This window comes from Pristiophorus japonicus, chromosome 24 (genome assembly GCF_044704955.1).
Source record: "Pristiophorus japonicus isolate sPriJap1 chromosome 24, sPriJap1.hap1, whole genome shotgun sequence".
NCBI classification, from domain to species: Eukaryota; Metazoa; Chordata; class Chondrichthyes; family Pristiophoridae; genus Pristiophorus; species Pristiophorus japonicus.
Window position 1 is genome coordinate 11,407,193 of NC_092000.1, and position 24,724 is coordinate 11,431,916.

Below are 24,724 nucleotides of genomic sequence, written 5' to 3' on the forward strand. Positions count from 1 at the left end.
ACGTTTCCCCCCCCCCCCCCCCCCCGTGTTTTAAAAAAAAAAAATTTCTATTTTGGCACTATACTCTTGAAAAGGTGAACTGGACTGTGTAGGAATTGCAATGTGTACAGTGTAGCCACAGAATTAGGTTTTTGTTCTGACTCTTTAGTTGAAATATTTTTTTTTTGATGTTCCCACTTGCCACGTTGGATCAGATAGAAGGGTTTTGTTTTGTGTGTTTTTTAGCTCCCATGCGATCAAGTTGACTGTACGAGTGTATCTTGCCCAGTATTGCTTCGGGAGGGCGGGGGCGGAGAGGTCAGCAGGTCACGGACTGGTTGGGCTGTCCATGTTGCTCTCTGCATTGCCAATGAGAAAGTGTCTGCCACATGGACATTGGGTCTGTTGGTTTGATGTCTTACTGTGGGGTGGGGGGGCATTGACTTGACTCCATTTTAACTGAAGTTCCATCACTGCCGAAAATATTTGACTAGCCAACCGATTAGAATAATTGGTTAAGTGTGTATGTGTCAACAGTGGAGCCGAGGGGGGTTTGAACACTGACCTACATCCTCAAGGGATGAGAAGATGTTGAACTCGAGAATGTTTAGAGTCTCGCAAGACGAGGTATTTGCTAAATGTGCCCACTTTCTCCATTTAGCGTTCCTATTTCCCACTGCCATTGCGTGCCTTCAGATATTCTCCAGTTGCAACGATCAGGACACACCCCACAGAGAGGGAGAGAGAGCATGACTATGAGAATAGATGGTGATTACAGGATAGCACTCGGCTATTCACTAACGTGTGTATGTGTGTGTGTATTATAGTACCCATGGTCGCACTTGGATTTTTTTTCCCCAAAGTTGGGTTTGATGGGGGCCTGTCATAAGATCAGTGTCCAGTTTGGCAGATGACAAAGTGGATTTCGCCTCTGATTTGTTGACCGCTCCTTTGGTAATGGTTTTCTTGGGTTGCGTTGGAAGCTTTATAAACACTCAGCCGTAGAATAGCGACAGACCGTACTGGGGAGGAAGAGGCACTTCAGGCCAGCCAATAGGGATACATCAGCTACTGTGGAGATGATAACGAGCCCCTTTGCGAGCTGGGAAGGGTTGAGCAGTAAATTGACCACAAATGGGCCTGGACTGAAATTCTGACCGTTGCCATTTCTTCATTTTTAATCCGAAGCTTGATCCAATACCCAATATGTAACATTGTATAAAGGTGCCGCACTTGGCGATTTGACCTGTGCATTTAAAGTGGGCACTGATGTATGTGTCTACAGATGTGGGACTCGGGAGCTGTAATATTAGAAGGCATAAACATGAGAAAAAATATCTTAAATTTAATAAAAACGATTTACCAATTTACAAAAAAAAGTACTTTGGTTGTATTTTGCCTGAATTCTGTTCCGTCTAAATCGAATGTGAGAGTCGAGTGGGAAGGTCACCAAATGCTGAATATTGGGCGCACTCCTCCATGAGGGAACGATTGCGACGTACAAAACCTGTGGCTGGACTGTGCGGGTGGGGTGGGGGAAGAAAGAAAGAAGGATTTGCATTTTTATAGCACCTTTCATGTCCCTGTGTCCCAAGCGCTCTACAGCCAATGAAGTGCTTTTTTGAAATGTAGTTCATTGTTCTAATATAGGAAACGTGGCAGCCAATTTGCGTAAAGCAAGCTCCTAATGTGATAATGACCAGATAATCTGTTTTAGCGATGTTGATTGAGGGATAAATATTGGCCAGGGCACCGGGGAGAACTCCCCTGCTCTTCTTCAAAATAATACCACGGGATCTTTTACATCCACCTGAGGGCCTCGGTTTAACATCTCATCTGAAAGACGGCACCTCCGACAGTGCAGCACTCCCTCAGCATTGCGCTGGAGTGTCAGCTGAGATTTTTGTGCTCAAGTGGGACTTGAACCCACAACCTTCTGACCGAGAGATGAGTGTGTGCTCCCCACTGAGTCACGGCTCTGGGAGGGGAACTAAACATCGGCAAGTATGAGGTGTCGTAACCCCAAAGGCTTTGAGTGCACGTGAGTTTTCGGCGCGGAATAGAAGTTGAGAACGCTGGCAAATGCACCACAGGTCAGTCAGCATCCGGAAGGGAAAGATCGATCACCATTACGGATTGGAGCCTTTGAACAGAGGTCTCGGGTTACAGGGCTGGTTACCAACATTAATGGACAGGAAAAGACTCTCTGGTCCCAACCAGCCTGTCCCACACAATGAAGATGCCTTGTGTACACAACACCCGACCCAAATAACCTCTGCCCACATTTTGTTCCCCTTTCCTCGCTTTTTTTTTAACACAAATTATACATGAAACATAAAAAGTTAGCAAGTAATTATTTAAGGAGGGATATACTTGCATTGGAGGCAGTCCAGAGAAGGTTCACAAGGTTGATTACTCAGATGAAGGGATTGTCTTAGGAAGAAAGGTTGGGCCTATACTCATTGTGGAGTTTAGAAGAATGAGGTGATCTTATTGAAACGTATAAGATTCTGAGGGGGCTTGACAGGGTAGATGCAGAGAGGATGTTTCCCCTCGTGGAGGAATCTAGAACTAGGGGACATAGTCTCAGAATAAGGGGTCGCCCATTTAAGACAGAGATGAGGAATTGCTCCTGAGGGTTGTGAATCTGTGTCCCAAAGAGCTGTGGAGGCTGGGTCATTGAATATATTTAAGGTGGAGATGGACAGATTTTTGAACGATAAGGGAGTCCAGGGTTATGGGAAGTGGATCTGAGTCAATCAGATCAGCCATGATCCCATTGAATGGCAGAGCAGGCTCGAGGGGCCGAATGGCCGACTCCTGCTCCTATTTCTTATGTTCTTGTATTTGAGTTCCAGGACTTGGACACAGTGACGATGAAGGAACTGGAGAGGACAGCAGAACAGATTGGGTTTACGAATTACTGACCCAGGCAGAATTATGGACTGAAAGTGAGTGCCCCATGATCACAAAATTGCACCTTTAGAGAGGGGGAGGGAACTTGGGTGGTTGGTGCTAAAGACGGAGGGAGATGAAATGTTCTTGTACCTTAGACCCAAACCAATAGGATGAGCTGGATGGGTTGACTTGCCATTTTGCATTTAACAATTTGTAGTTAAATATCACTCATTCCCTACCGGTTTTATTTGTCTAGCCTTTTCACCACCGTTACTCTGTCTACAATGAATTTAGTTATTTTAGTGTTGAGCACAGGGGAGCCTAAGCCTCTGGCCAAACCATGCAAAATATTCATGTCGTTTTTATGAAAATACTAATGGTGACATACCTCCCGTGTCGTACTTGCGCCAACTGTTTTTGCTAAAATTATCAACGGGATGAATTTGACCTTTTCCAACATCAACTGTTTCCTGTCTACATTAGGATCCATGTTGTCCAATTCATTAAGTGCTTTTAATCCTTCAACATAATTTGCCAGAGGGGTTTCAAAAAATGCAAATTTCAGTATCAGAGTAAGTCTCATTTGTGGTTTATAAATGTGCAAACTATTATAGTATACATTAGAGATTTGTGTAAATATTATATTTCTGCCCTTTACCCAGCTGGTGCAGATGTATTTTATGGGAAGGTACATAGGAGCAGGAGGAGGCCGTTCAGCTCCTCGAGCCTGTTCCGCCATTCAATTCGAACATGGCTGATCTGTATCTTAACTCAATTCAAACTTGGCTGATCTGTATCTTAACTCAATTCGAACTTGGCTGATCTGTATCTTAACTCAATTCGAACTTGGCTGATCTGTATCTTAACTCAATTCGAACTTGGCTGATCTGTATCTTAACTCAATTCGAACTTGGCTGATCTGTATCTTAACTCAATTCGAACTTGGCTGATCTGTATCTTAACTCAATTCGAACTTGGCTGATCTGTATCTTAACTCAATTCGAACTTGGCTGATCTGTATCTTAACTCAATTCGAACATGGCTGATCTGTATCTTAACTCAATTCGAACATGGCTGATCTGTATCTTAACTCAATTCGAACATGGCTGATCTGTATCTTAACTCAATTCGAACATGGCTGATCTGTATCTTAACTCAATTCGAACATGGCTGATCTGTATCTTAACTCAATTCGAACATGGCTGATCTGTATCTTAACTCAATTCGAACATGGCTGATCTGTATCTTAACTCAATTCGAACATGGCTGATCTGTATCTTAACTCCATCCACCTGCCTTACTTCTGTAACCCTTAATCTCCTTCCCCAACAAAAACCTGTCGATCTCTGTTTTGAAATTTTCAATTCCCCTCCCCGCGCCCCCCCCCCCCCCCGGCCAGCCTCAACAGCTTTTTGGGGATGAAAGTTCCAGATTTATAAATAAATATTTGCAGTTATATAAATAAAAGTTTATTATTTCCACAACCCTTTGTGTGAAGAAGTGCTTCTTGACATCACCCCTGCACAGCCTGGCTCTAAGTTTTAGCTCGTGTCCCCTTGTTCTGGCCTCCCCACCCCCAGAAGAAATAGTGTGTCTCTTTCTACCCTAGCAACTCCTTTTTACTTATCTTAAACACCTCAATTAGATCACCCCTTAATCTTCCAAACTTCAGGGAAGACGAGCCCAGTCGATGTAACATGTCCTCAATATTTAACCCTTGTAGTCCCAGTGTCATTTGCTGAATCTGCGTTGCTCCCTCTCCCTCGCCAGTATAATCCTTCATGTGGTGCGGTACTCAGAACTAAACATAGTACTCTTAAGTGGGGTCTAACCAGAGCTTTATATAACTGTAACATAACTTCCATCCATTTTTTTTTTAAGTTCATTTTCTCAGCGTATATAGTGAGGCAATGAAAAATTCTCTGTGTGGCTGGAGCTGGATTCTTTTCCAACCTCAGTTCCTGGATCTGATAGCCAACCCAGCACACAGCAGGCAACATTCTGCCTGCGGAATATCTTAAAACATTGGAAACAGTGAAGCATTGAGTTACTGCCCCAATGGGACGAAAAAAATAGGTCACAATGTGTCCCACTCGCACATGTTACTGCTCCCCAAGCCGACATTAACAAGACTTCTTGTTAATAACTCTCTGCAATTACCTGAAAGGGAATTGCCCCCAAAACTCCCATGAAGAGTAAAGTTTAAAGAAAATCGCAAAATGCCTCCCAGCTACGCGTGTGAGTGGTAAAACATAGAAAATAGGTGCAGGAGTAGGCCATTCGGCCCTTCTAGCCTGCAACGCCATTCAATGAGTTCATGGCTGAACATTCAACTTCAGTACCCCATTCCTGCTTTCTCGCCATACCCCTTGATCCCCCTAGTAGTAAGGACCTCATCTAACTCCTTTTTGAATATATTTAGTGAATTGGCCTCAACAACTTTCTGTGGTAGAGAATTCCACAGGTTCACCACTCTCTGGGTGAAGAAGTTCCTCCGCATCTCGGTCCTAAATGTCTTACCCCTTATCCTTAGACTGTGACCTCTGGTTCTGGACTTCCCCAACATTGGGAACATTCTTCCTGCATCTAACCTGTCTAACCCCGTCAGAATTTTATATGTTTCTATGAGGTCCCCTCTCATTCTTCTGAACTCCAGTGAATACAAGCCCAGTTGATCCAGTCTTTCTTGATAGGTCAGTCCTGCCATCCCGGGAATCAGTCTGGTGAACCTTCGCTGCACTCCCTCAATAGCAAGAATGTCCTTCCTCAGGTTCGGAGACCACAACTGTACACAATACTCCAGGTGTGGCCTCACCAATGCCCTGTACAACTGTAGCAACACCTCCCTGCCCCTGTACTCAAATCCCCTTGCTATGAAGGCCAACATGCCATTTGCTTTCTTAACCGCCTGCTGCACCTGCATGCCAACCTTCAATGACTGATGTACCATGACACCCAGGTCTCTTTGCACCTCCCCTTTTCCTAATCTGTCACCATTCAGATAATAGTCTGTCTCTCTGTTTTTACCACCAAAGTGGATAACCTCACATTTATCCACATTATACTTCATCTGCCATGCATTTGCCCACTCACCTAACCTATCCAAGTCGCTCTGCAGCCTCACAGCATCCTCCTCGCAGCTCACACTGCCACCCAACTTAGTGTCATCCGCAGATTTGGAGATACTACATTTAATCCCCTCATCTAAATCATTAATGTACAGTGTCTTGCATTTATATACTGCAACAGCAGTCTCAAAGTACAGATTGAACCTCCCTTATCCAGAATCCTCGGGCGCCTGGCCTGTTCTGGATGAGGGATTTTTCCGGACGAGGGGTGGTCACGTTAAATTGGATGGTACAGGTACTGAGCAAGGGGATATTGGGGCGGGCTGGCTGGCTTGCGGCTGGGAGTGCGGCAGAGAGATCATGGGGTGGGGGGGGGGCGCTGGGGGTTGCAGTGGATCGCAGGGTCAGGCCAGCGATTGCAGGAGTCGGCAGCGAGGAAAGACTTCAATTTGTTCATGTTGGAGTTCTGCGCATGCGCCACCCGGTGGCCGGGAATGGTTCTGGACGAGGGGTGGTTCTGGATAAGGGAGGGGGATTCAACCTGTACTTCACATACGTTGAATGCGAAGTGCAGTGGCTGTTCACCTATCACTCCTGTGCTTGTTGACCTACATTGACTCCCGGTTTGATTTGAAAATTCTCATCCTTGTTTTCAAATCCCTCCATGGCCTCGCCCCTCCCTATCTCTGCAATCTCCTCCAATCCCACAGCCTTCCCCCCCCCCCCGAGATGTCTGCGCTCCTCTAATTCTGCCCTCTTGAGCATCCCTGATTGTAATCGCTCCACCATCGGTGGTCATGCCTTCTGTTGCCTGGGCCCCAAGCTCTGGAACTCCCTCCCTCCCTCCCTCCCTCCCTCCCTAAACCTCTCTACCTCTCTTTCCTCCTTCAAGACGCTCCTTAAAACCTCCCTCTTTGACCAAGCTTTTGGTCACCAGCCCTAATTTCTCCTCGTGTGTCTCGGTGTTTAATTTTTTGTCTCATAACACTCCTGTGAAGCGCCTTGGGACATTTCACTGCGTTAAAGGCGCTATATAAATACAAGTTGTTGCAGTTCCTATATTTGATTTCTGCATCACTGACAAAATTGAGTGAAGTATGGCTCCCAAAAATAACTCATTTAAATAATTCAACAGTACTTCATAACGATGTAAACTTTGACGCTTGTATGCAAATGATATATAAATATATATGAATTGCCAGATTTTCCATTCTTCCACATCCCACCCGCTCGGCTATTCTGCTGTAACCATTTACATCTCTGAACCCATCTTTTATTTCTTTACATGTACATTATCACCCTCTTTTGCCATTCAATCAGTCAAAAGCACTCTAATCAATCACACAGGGACAGGGGTGGATCATTCAGTACCACGAGCCTGTTCCGCCATTACATTTACGCTGTCAGCAGTGGTTCAGTGGGTAGCACTCACTTCAGAGCTCAGAAGAGGAGCAGGGGAGTTATCCCTGGTGTCCTGGGACCAATATTTATCCCTCAATCAACATCACTAAAACAGATTATCTGGGTCATTATTACATTGCTGTTTCTGGGAGCTTGCTGTGTGCAAATTGACTGCTGCATTTCCTAAGACAGTTACTACACTCCAACAGTACTTAATTGGCTGCAAATCGCTTTGGGATGTCCTGAGGTTGTGAAAGGTGCTATATAAATGCAAGTCTTTTCAATGAGACTGTGGCTGGTCTGTAACTCGAGTCCATTTACCCACCTTTGCTCTATAACCCTAAAGAAAAATCTATTGAATTTAATTGACATAGCTTTAACAGCTTTTTTTGGGGGGGGGGGGAAAAAGAGTGTTCCAGGTTTACAATATCAAGGTGGGCTGAGACACACACGAGCCATGATCTAATTGAATGGTGGAACAGGCTCGAGGGCTTGAACGGCCTCCTCCTGTCCCTGATTGCATGTGTCGTGGCGTTGCACTGAGATGGAAAGATTTATTTTAGTTCAAGCACTTTAAGTAATGACCATGGGTAAGTGGCTCGAATTAAATATTAATGCAAGGTAATTCTTCAATGTACAATGAGATAATGAGGGGAAGGAAATCTATATGCCAAACATACTTTGGCCAGTCAATTAATGCAAGATAATGGTGAGTAGTCCTCATCATCGTAGGCGGTCCCTCGAACGAGGATGACTGGCTTCTACAAGAGATCACAGATGTTTCAATGAAGGACCCGATGTTCCAGTCCTGAACTCCAGTGGATTTTTTTAACGTGTGGTGATCGTTGCACATTAGCCACGATACGGGCAAGATAGAGCTAGGACTTTATCCAGTGGCAAGGATTAACCAGGATGACTGGAGACCTGCTCTGCTGCACGGACCGAGTGCGCGCACATATCGCAGTGTTGGCACTAGTGCACTTCGTCATAACACCTATTTATATATAGCGCCCTTTAACGTAGTGAAACGTCCCATGGCGCTACCACATAAATGCCAAGGCCGAATCCAACACCCAAGGCTTGGCAGTGAGTACACGAGAAGTTTAAAGACCCCAACAAGTCAAAGGTGGGCCTACCTGCAATGACGGTCTATTAATTGGCTGCTCCACGTGTGCAAATCCCACTGTGCCAACTGATTGTGTACAGACCCCTTGGTCTATTGGCTGAAGGGTCAAGTGGATTGGCGAGAAGCCAGTGCTGCTCTTCCCTCTCATTGCCTCTAAAGACTAGATTGGTGAACCACCCAAATGGACTACTCTCACATTTATGCTTAAATAGTGCAGCTGGTCTCTGGAACTTGCATTTATATAGCACCTTTCACATAGGATGTCCCAAAGTGCTTTACAACCAATGAACAACATTTTGAAGTGCAGTCATCATCATAGGCAGTCCCTCGGAATCGAGGAAGACTTGCTTCCACTCTTAAAATGAGTCTTTAGGTGGCTGAACAGTCCAATATGAGAGCCACAGATGGGACAGATTGTCGTTGAAGGAAAGGGAGGGTGGGACTGGTTCCTTCCGCTGCCTGCGCTTATTTTCTGGATCCACTCGGCGATGAGGTGCTCAGCGCCCTCCCGGATGCACCTCCTCCACCCAGGGACTCCCCCCAGGTGTCAGTGGGGATGCCGCACTTTATCAGGGAGGCTTTGAGGGTGTCCTTGTAACATTTCCTCTGCCCACCTTTAGCTCGTTTGCCGTGAAGGGAGTCTCGTATGTGATCTGCCCAGCGGAGCTGATCAAGTGTGGTCAGTGCTTCAATGCTGGGGATGTTGGCCTGGTTGAGGACACTAATGTTGGTGCGTCTGTGCTCCCAGGGGATACCCAAGTGCAGTCATTGTATTGTAAGAAACGCAGCAGCCAGTTTGCACACAGCAAGGCCACTCAACATGCATTGTGGTAATGACCAGATCATGTTAGTGGTGGTTGAGGGATACATTTTGGCCAGGACAACGGGGACAATGCTCCTGCTCCTCTTCAAAATAATGCCATTGGTTCTTTTACGACCACCTGCGAGGGCAGATGGTGCCTTGGTTTAGTGACAGTGCTGCACTCGCTTAGTACTCCAGTGTCATGGTACATCAGTCATTGTAATCAGAGAATTCCAGATTTACAACACTGAGAAGAAATTCCTCAGTTTTAAATGGGCGGCCCCTTATTCTGAGACTGTGTTTAATTTTAGTTTCCCCTGAGTTGAAATATCCTCTCTGCATCTACCCTGTTGAGCCCCCTCATTATCTTTTGTTTCAATAAGATCACCTCTCATTCTTAACTCCAATGTGTGTAGGCCCCACCTTCATAAGTCAACCCCCTCCTCTCAACAGCCTCCAATGCAAGTATACGGAGACCAAAACTGTCTGCAGTACTCCAGGTGTGGCCTCACCAATACCCTGTACAGTTGTAGCAGGACTTCTCTGTTTTTATACTTTATTCCCCCTTGCAATAAAGGCCAACATTCCATTCGTCTTCCTGATTACTTGCATACTAACTTTGTGTGTTTCATGCACAAAGTCTCTCTGTGCTGCAGCACTTTGTAATTTTTCTCCATTTAAATTATTTGCTTCTCTTTTCTTTTCTGCCAAAGTGGTTATCCCAGCATCCTGCACATGCACGGCTGGTCACAGCTGTTTAGTCAAGGTGATGTACATCTGCACAAATGATATAATGAATTCTGAAACTTATTAGAACAGATTATCCAGTCATTGCTCGTTGTGGGACCTTGCTGTGCGCAAATTCTCTGGCTCGTTTCCTACACGACAATGGTGACTACACTCAAAGTACTTCATTGGCTGTAAAGTGCTTGGGACATCCTGAGGTTGTGAAAGGTGCTATATAAATGCAAGTCTTTCTTTACATGTTTGCTTATATAACAGTAATATTTGGGCCCGCAGATTAATTCTTGGGGTTTAACTGCACACGGTGTCTTTGGAAGGTTATAGGATTCTGGACTTTAGTCAGCGGTCGTCATTTTGATGGATCTGATCTTTCCTGCAGGGACAGTTCTGCTCATCGTTGGGGAGTATTAGGATGGTGAACCTGGAGAGAGTGCCAATATTTAAGAATGAAAAACACTGGCGTAGATTATGGAAAGACAGGCGAGGAAAGTAAGATGTTAATAGAATCGGTCTCCCATTATCTCCCACACTATTGGGGGCCATGTAAGCCCCAGTCACAAAATAACCTGCAATGGTTGTGTATTTTGTAGAGTTCAGCTTTATTAATGTAATAGGAATTAGCTTTAAATCCTTAAAGAAACTGGCTCTAGACAGAAATCTACAAAAACACAGTCCAACAGAAGTGAGGGCAGTATCACTAGCTGCCGAAACACTGGTGTAAGGGGGAGGGGTCAGAACACAAAACCCATGTGGAAGCAATATATTGTACTAGTCCAATGTTCTGCCAACACATTAAACAGCACGCACACTGAAGGCGACGGAAAGTTGCAAGTTCTGTTGTGCATGGAGTTACAGTTCAGTCATCCTTCAGGCCCCCAAACACGGCTATGGGGACAGCTTTCTGCTCAACTGGCACCTCTGAAAATAGATAACCAAAAAAAAGTTAGGTAACTTGCTAAAAGATGAGTAAAAATTATTTTGGAAATGTTATTCTAAATCATTCACTAAAATTCCAACACGAGAAGGGACTAACTCTTGTAACACTGGCGAGTCCAGAGGAATCTCAGCAGCCATCCCCACCACCCCCCATAAATTTTCAGCTCACACACTGTGACACAAACAATGACCAACATCGCAGCCATAAAGCTACTGTAATATTCAAGTATCTCACCAAACCAGCTATTTTTCTTCAGTGTGCAAGTCTGGACAGCGGGCATTACCAGGCCATCCAGCACAGAATGGCATCAGTGTTCACACGTGCATGGAAAATAGTAACGGGAGGCCATTGAGCCCCTCGAGCCTGCACCACCATTCAATGTGATCATGGCTGGATCTGTGACCTAACTCCATATACCTGTCTTTTCCCCATATCCCTCAATACCTTTTGGTTAACTAAAAGTTATCAATTGCCGTTTGCGGCAGAGTTTTCGAAATGTCTCTACTGTGTGTAGAAGTGTTTCCTAATTTCACTCCTGAAAGGTCTGGCTCTAATTTTTACATTCTTCCCCCTAGTCCTAGACTCCCCAACCAGCAAAAATAGTTTCTCTCTCTCTACCCTCTGAAGTTTAAGATATTAAGGGGAACAATCAGATCACCCCTTAACCTTCTTAATTCCAGGGAATACAACCCTAATTTGTGTAATCTCTCCTCGTAACTTAACCCTTAAAGTCCGGGTATTATTCTGGTAACCCTACCCTGCACTCCCTCCAAGGCCAATATATCCTCCTTCAGGTGTGGGGCCCAGAACAGCTCACAGTGCTCCAGGTGTGGTCTAACCAGGGTTTTAAATAGCTCCATCCATTACCTCTGCCCCCTTTATACCTAGAGGACTAGAATACAAGGGCCAGCATTGCATTAGGCTTTTTCCAGCTGGAATCACCTGATATCAATCCTAGGAGCAGAGGCCAACTAAAGAGGTCACCTTACTGAGATCATCTAACTTAGCAGAGGCTAGAAACCAAACCAGTAGCATTCCTGCTCTGCAACGCCACAGAATGGGCTGGATTTTTGTTATGTTACAGCCTCTGTCTGCGTCTTGGAGGGGCGGTAATGGCGGAGGAAGAGTTTCCAGCTGGCAAATTAGTTGCCGGTTTTGCGGGGGTGCGCGCCCTGGAGTGGCGTGCACCGCCACCGGTTTCGACTGCACGGTGAAATTTGTTGTGCACTGACCCCATCGCGCGCCGTGGTGGGACCGCCTGGAAAACCAGCTGTCCCGGCGGTGAGTGATGGGATTGTTGAATGAGGTAAGTTTGATTGTTTTTTAGTTTTATTTTTGCGATTTAGCTCAGTGTGTTTAAGGTATTGGGAATGTTTGTTGTGTTTTTAGTTGTGATTTTTTTTTTGCCACGGAAGCCTCTGTTCGGGCGCTCCGAGGCCAGCTGTTTAGCAACGGATTTTCAGTTGCTCAGCCGGCCTTGCGCCCTAAAAAAAGGTGTGTAACGCCTCCCTTAGCGCTCCGTCCCACACTCGGGGCCCAACTGATGGATTTTACCGTCTAAGGCACTATAATTAACGCCCGAAAATGACCTCAACTGAATATCCAGTCAGTGTATTTCATTTTTTTTTTTCAGAAGGACATGTGTGGAGAGTTCCTATTTAAAGAGTAGCTGTACAAAATATACAACCATGTATACTAGCTCATTTAATATCGATGACCGCTATTCCAGGCAGAAACTTTAATGTGCTGAGGGTATGTATGGTAGCATAGTATTTATGTTACTGGACTATTGATCCAGGAGCCCGGACTAATGATCCAGCACCATGAGTTCAATGAGTCATAAATTCAAATTTGAATTAAATAAATATGGAATTAAAAAGCTAGTATCAGTAATGGTGACCATGAAACTCTCTGAATTGTCGTTAAAAACCCATCGGGTTCACTAATGCCCCTTTAGGGAAGGCACTCTGCCTTCCTTACCCGGTCTGGCCGATATGTGACTCCAGACCCACAGCAATGTGATTGATTGACTTTTAACAGCCCTCTAAAATGGGTGTCGAGGTTGTTTTTGAAGGGGGTGAGGGAGTTGCCAATCAAGAGTGGATTTAGGAGGTTTGTTGCAGGTTTTACCGAAGATGTTTCCACCCGCAGTGTCTCGGGATTAATAATGTCTGTGAATCCCACATACCGTCAGGCTCATCGTCCCCCTCCTCATCATCGTCGTCGATATCTATCTCATCCGGGTTCGCCTGCTTCGTAAGCTCAGCGAGCTCGCTCCGTGTCGCATCACTCCTGCAATTGAGAGAGAGCGCGCGTGTGTCAGGACAGACTCGGTGCACAAAACTCTCTAAACTTTCACTAACTCTAAACAACCACAGCAGACCTTCTGCAGCAAAAGAAGGTTGCAATCTGTTAAATTTATTCAAGAATCGTCCTGTGAAAACAGGGGCTGTGTCCCTGTAGGTTTACACTTGTGACCAACTCTACTCTAGCTGTTGTTTCTAGTCCCAGATAGCTTCTCAAGAGAATTCTGAGGCAAATTTCCTTTTGAAAAAGGCCACCTGTGTATTGCAGCCATTCAATTCAGCCCATTTGTATTATGTTGTATTATGTTCTATTATATTCAACCCGTATATTGTCACTGGCAGCTTTTTAAAAAATTGTTCATGGGATGTGGGTGTCGCGGGCAAGGCCGGCATTTATTGCCCATCCATAATTGCCCTTGAGAAAGTGTTGGTGAGCCGCCGCCTTGAACCGCTGCAGTCCGTGTGGTGAAGGTGCTTCCCATAGCACTGATGGGGAGCGAGTTCCAGGATTTTGAGCCAGCGCCGATGAAGGAACGGCGCTATATTTCCAAGTCGGGGTGGTGTGTGACTTGGAGGGGAACTCGCAGGTCATGGTGTTTCCATGCGCCTGCTGCCCTTGTCCTTCTAGGTGGTGGGGGTCGAGGATTTGGGAGGTGCTGCCGAAGAAGCCTTGGCAAGTTGCTGCAGTGCATCTTGTCGAAGGTACACACTGCAGCCAGGGGGCGCCGGTGGTGGAGCTTAGCTCTGGATCGTGTCGAGCTTCTTGAGTGTTGTTGGAGCTGCACTCATCCAGGCAAAGTGGAGAGTATTCCATCACACTCCTGACTTGTGTTCAGGAAAAAGGAAAGCAGGGGAGCAAAAAGGTTCCACGTTGGGCAGAGTCTAGGACCCTGTATAAGGCTACTGAAGGCAGTGGCTGAGACAAAGGAGATCTCCGGGGAAGGTCATTGACCTGAAACGCGAACTCCGTTTCTGTTTCTCCACAGTTGCTGCCTGACCCTGCTTTTATTTGAGATGTCTAAGGCTGGCCGTCCCAACCCGATGTAGATTCCAGGATGCCCAGCCTGAGAGTAATACATCGTTACAAAAAGCAACTGGATTACACTTTCGTTCTGCCTGAGCCACGACGTACCTGACGAACAGAATCTTGTCTTTCGGTTTGGGCCTTTCCCGTTCCACATCTTCCGCCAGCTGTTGTGCTTTCTGCTCCAGTAGTTTCATGTCATCCATTCCACTTTGGCCCGGCGCTAGATCAGACACTGCACAAAATAAATCAGAGGGGGAAAAGGCTGAGTATGCTGAGTACTCCATTCTCACCTATTTAATGACGACTTAGGCTTTTTAACTTTAAGTGGCTCAGTGGACCCTCACCTCTGAGTGAGAAGGTTGTGGGTTCAAGTCCCACTCCAGGGACTCGAGCACATAAATCTAGACTGACACTCCCAGTGCCGTGCTGAGGAAGCGCTGCACTGTCAGAGGTGCTGTCTTTCGGATGGGACATTGAACCGAGGCCCCGTCTGCTCTCTCAGGTGGACTCAAAAGATTCCGTCGCACTATTCCGAAGAAGAGCAGGGGAGTTATCCCCGGTGTACTGGGACAATATTTATCCCTCAATCAACATAACAAAAGCAGACTATATGGTCATTATCACAGTGCTGTTTGTGTGTAAATTGTCTGCCGCATTTCCCACAGTGACTACACTCAAAGTACTTTATTGGCTGTAAAGCGCTTTGAGACGGTCAGTGGTTGTGAAAGGCGCTATATAAATGCAAGTCCTTTTTTTTTAATTCCCTCATCACACATGGCTCTCACTGGGGTAACACTGCAGTGAGTCATCAGATTAGGCAAATGGTTTCGACTGCAAGTTCCCCTTTTAAGGTCAAACTCGTGGGCTATTCCCGACATTCCCTTTGAAGCACAGCTGCGCAGTGATGAGGTCCCACGCAGCCGGCTCACTGGTTATTATGTGGGGAAAAACCGTGTGGCTTACACAGCCTATTCAAAATTCTGCTCAGTCAACATAAAAAATAGGTGCAGGAGTAGGCCATTGGGCCCTTCGAGCCTGCACCACCATTCAATATCATGCAACTTCAGTACCCCATTCCTGCCTTCTTTCCATACCCCTTGATCCCTTTAGCCGCAAGGGCCACATCTAACTAACTCCTTTTTGAATATATCTAACAAACTGGCCTCAACAACTTTCTGTGGTAGAGATTTCCACAGGTTCACAACTCAAGTCTCCTCATCTTGATTCTAACTGGCTTACCCCTCATCCTTAGACTGTGACCCCTGGTTCTGGACTTCCCCAACATTGGGAACATTCTGCCTGCATCTAACCTGTCCAATCCTCTCAAAGAGGATAGCATGGCTCAAGACAAAAATTAGAGGGACCATTGGCTATTACTCCTTTAAACATTGCTTGAAAAACATAGCACTACTGCAATTAATACCATTTCACACTAAAAATCACAAGCAAGGACCATAGTTTATTCCAGCTGTTCAGGGCAGGGAACACTGCCAGAAAGCTTTACGCATTTTCAGCGTACTGAACCCTATTGTTTTATTTTGAGCCTGACCCTCACGAGTCACAGCTTTCAAAAATAAAACAGCGGGCTCCTAATGCTTTTGCCAAAACTCTGACCAGACGCGCTGCACAGCTCCCTCCCTGGCCAACACTGCCACACACACACACACAGACTGCATGGAATGAGCTGGAGTGGGTTCAACTGTGTTCACTGAGCAATCGAGGTGAAGGGGCAAGGCTTGACGTGCAGGATGCACCTCCCAGGGTGAGAGAGGGGTAAGGCAGTAGCTCGAGAAGCGGTGGTTAGAGTGACACCAAGGATTTCAAAGCCTGTAAACTGGAGGGAGGGAGGGAGGGAGGGAGGGAGGGAGGGAGGGAGGGAGGGAGGGAGGCAGGCAGGCAGGCTAAAGAGGGGGGGGCTTCAGTCTCGCTGTTCTGAGAAAGAATGTGATACAATAATATGAAATGGTGCAGCCCTTCAACATGCAAAGCAGTCGCCTAGTTGACCATCCGCAGTGACTTCCCTGTTGGTTCAGCTCGTTACACTAATAGACCACCCGAGTTAAAGAACATAAGGAGTCGGCCATTCGGCCCCTCGAGCCTGCTCCGCCATTCAATGAGATCATGGCTGATCTTCGACTCCAACTCCACTTTCCTGCCCGGTCCCCATTTCCTTCGTATCTAAAAAATCTATCGATCTCTGTCTTGAATATACTCAATGACTGAGCCTCCACAGCCCTCTGGGGTAGAGAATTCCAAAGATTCACCACCCTCCGAGTGAAGAAATTTCTCCTCATCTCAGTCCTAAATGGCCGACCCCTTATTCTGAGACTGCGTGACCCCTTGGTTCTAGACTCCCCAGCCCGGGGGGAAACATCCTCCCTGCATCTACCCTGTAAGGATTCGGTATGTTTCAATGAGATCACCACCGCTCATTCTTCTAAACTGTAGGGAATATAAAAAAGCTCCACATTCTATAAAATACTCCACACCCATTATCAGCTGCCATTGGAAACAGAGAGAAAAAAAAAAAATACATAAGATCGGGGGAGGGGGTTTAAAAAAGGGGAGCAAAATATGGGCAGAGGTTATGGTCTGAAATTGTTGATTGAGTCACAGAGGCTGTAAAGTGCCTAAACGAAAGAGGAGGTACTGTTCCTCGAATTTGCGTTGAGCTTCAATGGAACAGTGGAGGAGGCCGAGGACAGAGATGTCGGAGTGGGGAAAAACTGAAGAAAGGTGGATCTTTTCATCTTTGAAAGGTGTCCGAGAGGCAATGTTCCCCCCTAATTTGGGGGGTCCACAGCCCAGAGTTTCGCGAATGTGCGAAACTTAACACTGGAAAAGCCAGTCCCCGGACCGGGTGGGTTCCGGCAGAGAGCTGCGGGGCGAAGAGGGAACGCTGCCGAGGGGTATACAAGATTGTAAATGGTATGCAACGATAAATCAGGAAAATTACTGGAGAGAGCAGGACAAGTGGCCCAGCTTCAAAGTGGTTAAAGGCAAATTTAGGGCTGACACGAGGAAGTTCTTTGTACAAGAACTGATCAACGCATGGATTCTCAGACTGAGTACTAGTAGATGTGAAAACACCATCATCATTGGATTGGATACAACAGATGGAGCTCCGTACTGGAGGGATGAAGTAAAAGATGGGCCGAAGGGCCAGCTGGTTCCTCTGTAATTATCTTGAGAGCCGACTACTGACATAGAAAATAGGTGCCGGAGTAGACCATTCGGCCCTTCGAGCCTGCACCACCATTCAATATGATCATGGCTGATCATTCACCTCAGTACCCCTTTCCTGCTTTCTCTCCATACCCCTTGATCTCTTTAGCCATAAGGGCCACATCTAACTCCCTCTCGAATATATCCAACGACAGTCACCACTTGTCTACTTTAGTGTCAAGGAACAGATCCCTGAAGGTAGCAGGCCAGGTAGATAAGGTGGTTAAGGCAGCATACGGAATACTTTCCTTCATTAGCCGAGACATAGAATATAAGGGCAGGGAGGTCATGACTAGTTATGTCACAGCTAGAGTACTGCGTGCAGGTCTGGTCACCACATTACAGGAACGATGTGATTGCACTAGAGGAGATTTACAAGGATGTTGCCTTGACTGGAGAATTTTAGCTATGAGGATAGGCTGGGGTTGTTTTCTTGGGAACAGAACAGGCTGAGGGGAGACTTGATTGAGGTGTGTAAAATTATGAGGGGCCTAGATAGAGTGGAAAGGAAGGACCTGTTTCCCCTAGCAGAGGGGTCAACAACCAGGGGGCATCGATTTAAAGAAATAGGTAGAAGGGTTAGAAGGGAGTTGAGCAGAAATTTCTTCACCAAGAGGGTGGTGGGGGTCTGGAACACACTGCCTGAAAGGGTGGTAGAGGCAGAAACCCTCACCCCATTTAAAAAGTACTTGGATGTGCACTTGAAGTGCCGTAAATATCTCCGATTCAGCCACATAGCCGTGTGGTAACCAGCTCACCTGTGCCCGTAGCGTTAGTAGAGGCTTTCAACATCTGGGAGGACATGAAATTGACCTGGGTGTTGTACGTGGCCTGCACACTACGCTTAATCCGCAACATCTCGCGTATGGTGTCCTCGTTCCCATGCCGGATCTCAAATTCCTTCCAGGTTTGCCAGAATGACGGTGTGATCTGAAAGCAAAGAGAGAGTTGCGTGAGAAATTTCTTGTTTTAAAAATACTACACATAATCTCTCATATTTCCACAAGATTGGGGGGGGGGGGGGGGGGGGGGGGAGGGGGAGGGAAGAGAAAGGAAGGATGGACGGATGTGCTGAATCATTCCTATTTTTAAAAGACGTGCAAGAAACCCGTGTATTCGGCGTTATAGAAAATCAACCCCTCACCCGCTACCGACAGAAATCTCCAAGTCTAATTCTACAGCTAAAGGCATCTCCCTGTACTGACCCACAGAGTTCAGGAAGGTCGTATGTTCAGGACCGGTTCTGTACACCTCAGTCAGCAGATCCCAGCGCCGGTAGAAACTGGGGGGGGGTCGAAAAACTGACCTCAATAACCAAGTTAGAAGAAATAAAGTGTAATTTTGAGCTTCCTGCTTCCGACTGCCACTCGAAGACCTCTGCTGGACAGCGTGCGCGCGTTGGCATCGTAGAATCAGAGAAATTTACAGCACGGAAGGAGGCCATTCGGCCCATCGTGTCCGAGCCAGCCGACAAAGAGCTACCCAGCCTAATCCCACTTTCCAACTCTTGGTCCGTAGCCCCGTGGGTTACGGCACTTCAGGTGCACATCCAAGTACTGTTTAAATGGGGTGAGGGTTGCTGCCTCTACCACCCTTTCAGGCCGTGAGTTCCAGACCCCCACCACCCTCTGGCTGAAGAAATTTCCCCTCTAAACCTCCTACCAATTACTTCCAATCAAACCGGACGGTCTGCACCTGGGCAGGACCGGAACCAATGTCCTCGGGGGAGTGTTTGCTAGTGCTGTTGGGGAGGAGTTAAACTAATATGGCAGGGGGATGGGAACCTATGCAGGGAGACAGAGGGAGACAAAAATGAGGCAAAAGCAAAAGACAGAAAGGAGATGAGGAAAAGTGGAGGGCAGAGAAACCCAAGGCAAAGAACAAAAAGGGCCACTGTACAGCAAAATTCTAAAAGGACAAAGGGTGTTAAAAAAGCAAGCCTGAAGGCTTTGTGTCTTAATGCAAGGAGTATCCGCAATAAGGTGGATGAATTAACTGTGCAAATAGATGTTAACAAATATGATGTGATTGGGATTACGGAGACGTGGCTCCAGGATGATCAGGGCTGGGAACTCAACATCCAGGGGTATTCAACATTCAGGAAAGATAGAATAAAAGGAAAAGGAGGTGGGGTAGCATTGCTGGTTAAAGAGGAGATTGATGCAATAGTTAGGAAAGACATTAGCTTGGATGATGTGGAATCTATATGGGTAGAGCTGCAGAACACCAAAGGGCAAAAATCGTTAGTGGGAGTTGTGTACAGACCTCCAAACAGTAGTAGTGATGTTGGGGAGGGCATCAAACAGGAAATTAGGAGTGCATGCAATAAAGGTGCAGCAGTTATAATGGGTGACTTTAATATGCACATAGATTGGGCCAGCCAAACTGGAAGCAATACGATGGAGGAGGATTTCCTGGAGTGCATAAGGGATGGTTTTCTAGACCAATATGTCGAGGAACCAACTAGGGGGGAGGCCATCTTAGACTGGGTGTTGTGTAATGAGAGAGGATTAATTAGCAATCTCATTGTGCGAGGCCCCTTGGGGAAGAGTGACCATAATATGGTGGAATTCTGCATTAGGATGTAGAATGAAACAATTAATTCAGAGACCATGGTCCAGAACTTAAAGAAGGGTAACTTTGAAGGTATGAGGCATGAATTGGCTAAGATAGATTGGCTAATGATACTTAAGGGGTTGACTGTGGATGGGCAATGGCAGACATTTAGAGACCGCATGGATGAATTACAACAATTGTACATTCCTGTCTGGCGTAAAAATAAAAAAGAGAAGGTGGCTCAACCGTGGCTATCTAGGGAAATCAGGGATAGTATTAAAGCCAAGGAAATGGCATACAAATTGGCCAGAAATAGCAGCGAACCTGGGGACTGGGAGAAATTTAGAACTCAGCAGAGGAGGACAAAGGGTTTGATTAGGGCAGGGAAAATGGAGTACGAGAAGAAGCTTGCAGGGAACATTAAGGCGGATTGCAAAAGTTTCTATAGGTATGTAAAGAGAAAAAGGTTAGTAAAGACAAACGTAGGTCCCCTGCAGTCAGAATCAGGGGAAGTCATAACGGGGAACAAAGAAATGGCAGACCAATTGAACAAGTACTTTGGTTCGGTATTCACTAAGGAGGACACAAACAACTGGATATAAAAGTGGTCAGAGGGTCTAGTAAGGAGGAGGAACTGAGGGAAATCTTTATTAGTCGGGAAATTGTGTTGGGGAAATTGATGGGATTGAAGGCCGATAAATCCCCAGGGCCTGATGGACTGCATCCCAGAGTACTTAAGGAGGTGGCCTTGGAAATAGCGGATGCATTGACAGTCATTTTCCAACATTCCATTGACTCTGGATCAGTTCCTATCGAGTGGAGGGTAGCCAATGTAACCCCACTTTTTAAAAAAGGAGGGAGAGAGAAAGCAGGGAATTATAGACCGGTCAGCCTGACCTCAGTAGTGGGCAAAATGATGGAATCAATTATTAAGGATGTCATAGCAGCGCATTTGGAAAATGGTGACATGATAGGTCCAAGTCAGCATGGATTTGTGAAAGGGAGATCATGCTTGACAAATCTTCTGGAATTTTTTGAGGATGTTTCCAATAAAGTGGACAAAGGAGTACCAGTTGATGTGGTATATTTGGACTTTCAGAAGGCTTTCGACAAGGTCCCACACAGGAGATTAATGTGCAAAGTTAAAGCACATGGGATTGGGGGTAGTGTGCTGACGTGGATTGAGAACTGGTTGTCAGACAGGAAGCAAAGAGTAGGAGTAAATGGGTACTTTTCGGAATGGCAGGCAGTGACTAGTGGGGTACCGCAGGGTTCTGTGCTGGGGCCCCAGTTGTTTACATTGTACATTAATGATTTAGATGAGGGGATTAAATGTAGTATCTCCAAATTTGCGGATGACACTAAGTTGGGTGGCAGTGTGAGCTGCGAGGAGGATGCTATGAGGCTGCAGAGTGACTTGGATAGGTTAGGTGAGTGGGCAAATGCGTGGCAGATGAAGTATAATGTGGATAAATGTGAGGTTATCCACTTTGGTGGTAAAAACAGAGAGACAGACTATTATCTGAATGGTGACAGATTAGGAAAAGGGAAGGTGCAACGAGACCTGGGTGTCATGGTACATCAGTCATTGAAGGTTGGCATGCAGGTACAGCAGGCGGTTAAGAAAGCAAATGGCATGTTGGCCTTCATAGCGAGGGGATTTGAGTACAGGGGCAGGGAGGTGTTGCTACAGTTGTACAGGGCCTTGGTGAGGCCACACCTGGAGTATTGTGTACAGTTTTGGTCTCCTAACTTGAGGAAGGACATTCTTGCTATTGAGGGAGTGCAGCGAAGATTCACCAGACTGATTCCCGGGATGGTGGGACTGACCTATCAAGAAAGACTGGATCAACTGGGCTTGTATTCACTGGAGTTCAGAAGAGTGAGAGGGGACCTCATAAAAACGTTTAAAATTCTGACGGGTTTGGACAGGTTGGATGCAGGAAGAATGTTCCCAATGTTGGGGAAGTCCAGAACCAGAGGTCACAGTCTAAGGATAAGGGGTAAGCCATTTAGGACCGAGATAAGGAGAAACTTCTTCACCCAGAGAGTGGTGAACCTGTGGAATTCTCTACCACAGAAAGTAGTTGAGGCCAATTCACTAAATATATTCAAAAGGGAGTTAGATGAAGTCCTTATTACTCGGGGGATCAAGGGGTATGGCGTGAAGGTAGGAAGGGGGTACTGAAGTTGCATGTTCAGCCATGAACTCATTGAATGGCGGTGCAGGCTAGAAGGGCTGAATGGCCTGCTCCTGCACCTATTTTCTATGTTTCTATGTTAATCTATGCCCCCGTGGTTGTTGACCCCTCTGATAAGGGAAATAGGTCCTTCCAATCCACTCTATCTAGGCCCCTCAAATTTTATACACCTCAATAAGGTCTCCCCTCAGCCTCCTCTGTTCCAAAGAAAACAAACCCCAGCCTATCCAATCTTCAGGCGAAGGCAGGATCTGCCCGGCTTCTTGCAATGCGTCATCTCAGATCATGCAGCCCATTGGCACTTTCCGCTAAAATCGCAGGCTCGTTTCTTATGCTCGGCTCACAGGTGAAGGCAGGCTACTTAGTTGAGGCGCCTGTAGAACGTTTCCCAGGAGGAGTGGATGCCTTGCGGGCAGGAGGAAAGGGGAGAAAATTGGGAGGATGGGGTGATCGAGTTCTGTGACCACACGCCCTCATCACAATAAATCACTGATCAAATACTGAGCAGACGATGGGAAGCAGAACTGCCTCACAATGAAGCTCAGTGCCGGTTCACCGACCTACCCTTGGGTCACACAGCTGGGAGCAGTAAGAGTAAATGGAACGAGCTCTATCGATTTCACCCAGTTTGCATTCCATGTCGGAGAATCGCAGGCACATATCTCGGGCGTGCTCATCTGGCAACACCTGTGGCGGAAAACCAAAGTTACAAACACAGTTTCAAAAATCGTCATTTCGGCGCTCAGCGACCACAGTGGAACACCTCACCACAAACGCTCGGGGAGCCTCCACTGTGAACGCTCTCCTACACCACAAATAGTTAATGCCGTGTAAACCTCTCACCACAGTGCCTTCCAGACCGCTCATCGCATGGCTGAAAGGCACAGGATTTTTTTCACTTGGGAGGAAACACGTATCAATTAGGTTAAAGGCCATTCAAATAGAAAGACTTGCATTTATATAGCGCCTTTCACAACCATTAGACGCCCCAAAGTGCTTTGCAGTCAGTGAATTTTTTTTTTGATGTGTCATCACTGTTGTAATGTAGGAAACGCAGCAGCCAATTTGCGCACAGCAAGCTCCCAAAAACAGTAATGCGATAATCATCTGTTTTTTTTTTTGTGATGTTGATTGAGGGATAAATATTGGCCCCAGGACACCGGGGATAACTCCCCGGCTCGTCTTTGAAACAGTGGCCATGGAATCTTTTACGTCCGCCTGAGGGGGCAGACGGGGCCTCGGTTTAGTGTCTCATCCGCAAGACGGAAATCCAGTGCGGCACTCCCTCAGCACTGCGCTGGGAGCGTCAGCCTAGATTTTCGTGCCCAAGTCCCTGGAGTGGGACTTGAACCCACGACCTTCTGACTCAAGAGGCGAGGGTGCTGCCCACTGAGCCACAGCGGAGGACAGTAGCGGACACAGCCAGGGTCTTTCAGCTGCCAGAAGTGCACTGGATAATTCCCCTGTTCCAACCGTGCTAATTCAGTTAGTGACCAAAATAAAATTTATTTCTGTCAGCATTTTACCACTTTTTTAAAAAAGCACACCGCAGATCCAATGAAATGTAATTTCACTTTTCCAGTTTGCAACCTATTCATTACAAGGCCGTTACCATGGAGAAACCGTCCACCAGTGCACTCCTATCAGCTGAAGTACCATGAATCATCCACTCTCCCCCTCCATTGCTGCGCTATTTGGGAATTGCAGCTCTGCTTCAATTTAAGCATTGCTCGCAACCTCCAGAATGACAAGATACCGGTCAGATATTTGGCCGTAGGATCCCAGGCCGACTATAAATCCATTCGAAATAGAGTGGGATGAGAAACAATGTTCCCTGTTGTAATAGAGCTCCCCCTAGTGGCCGACTGCTCCACCTAGTGGACTACCGATGTACTGCAACTACTGATGCAAACACAATAAAAGGGTCATGCGGCAAAGTCACATGAAGTTTTCTGTTAAGATCGGTCGTGTGTAGTGTGCTACTTAGTGGTGCCGTAAGACCTGTAATTTCTTTTTTGGTGCCTTTAAACGGCTGCGCGGCACATGTTCAAGCGTTCGCGAGCGCGCGCGGTTATCCCAATTGAAAAGCGGGCGAGCGGCCCGCGCGGGAGCGCTAGGCAAAACGGAACGTTGACGAGAAGCGGCCAGAAGCTTACGGTACCTCGATCGCCTTCTCGTAGATGCCCCGCGTGTGGGTCACTCCGTAGATCTCGGCTGCTCTTTTAATGTAGATGTTGTACATCTCGTACTGCTCCAAAGACTCCACCGCCTTGGTCGCCCGCTCGTACACAGCCATGGCATGCCGGGCTAAGCCGTACTCCTCCTCCAGCTTGGCGTACAGCAGGTAGACAGCTGCAAGGGACAAGGTTACAGCTGAATAATGACGACTTACCAACAGCTCTGCCTTTGCCGTTTGGTCCTCTCTCCTGCCCAAGCAAGTCACGTGCACACTAG

At 46.6% G+C, this 24,724-nt stretch overlaps 1 protein-coding gene across 1 annotated transcript in view; it reads right to left on the reverse strand.

Moving 5' to 3' along the window:
* Window positions 1-10,593: 10,593 nt before the first annotated feature.
* Window positions 10,594-24,724, reverse strand: part of xab2 (XPA binding protein 2) — a 52,915-nt gene continuing 38,784 nt past the window's right edge. Inside the window, exons 14-19 of the mRNA XM_070867251.1 lie at window positions 24,432-24,622; window positions 22,835-22,957; window positions 18,272-18,443; window positions 14,394-14,520; window positions 13,144-13,247; window positions 10,594-10,936 (exon numbers count right to left, since the gene is read on the reverse strand). Coding sequence (XP_070723352.1) covers window positions 10,875-10,936; window positions 13,144-13,247; window positions 14,394-14,520; window positions 18,272-18,443; window positions 22,835-22,957; window positions 24,432-24,622 — 779 coding nt within the window. The 3' untranslated portion in view covers window positions 10,594-10,874. The remainder of the gene's footprint in view (window positions 10,937-13,143; window positions 13,248-14,393; window positions 14,521-18,271; window positions 18,444-22,834; window positions 22,958-24,431; window positions 24,623-24,724) is intronic.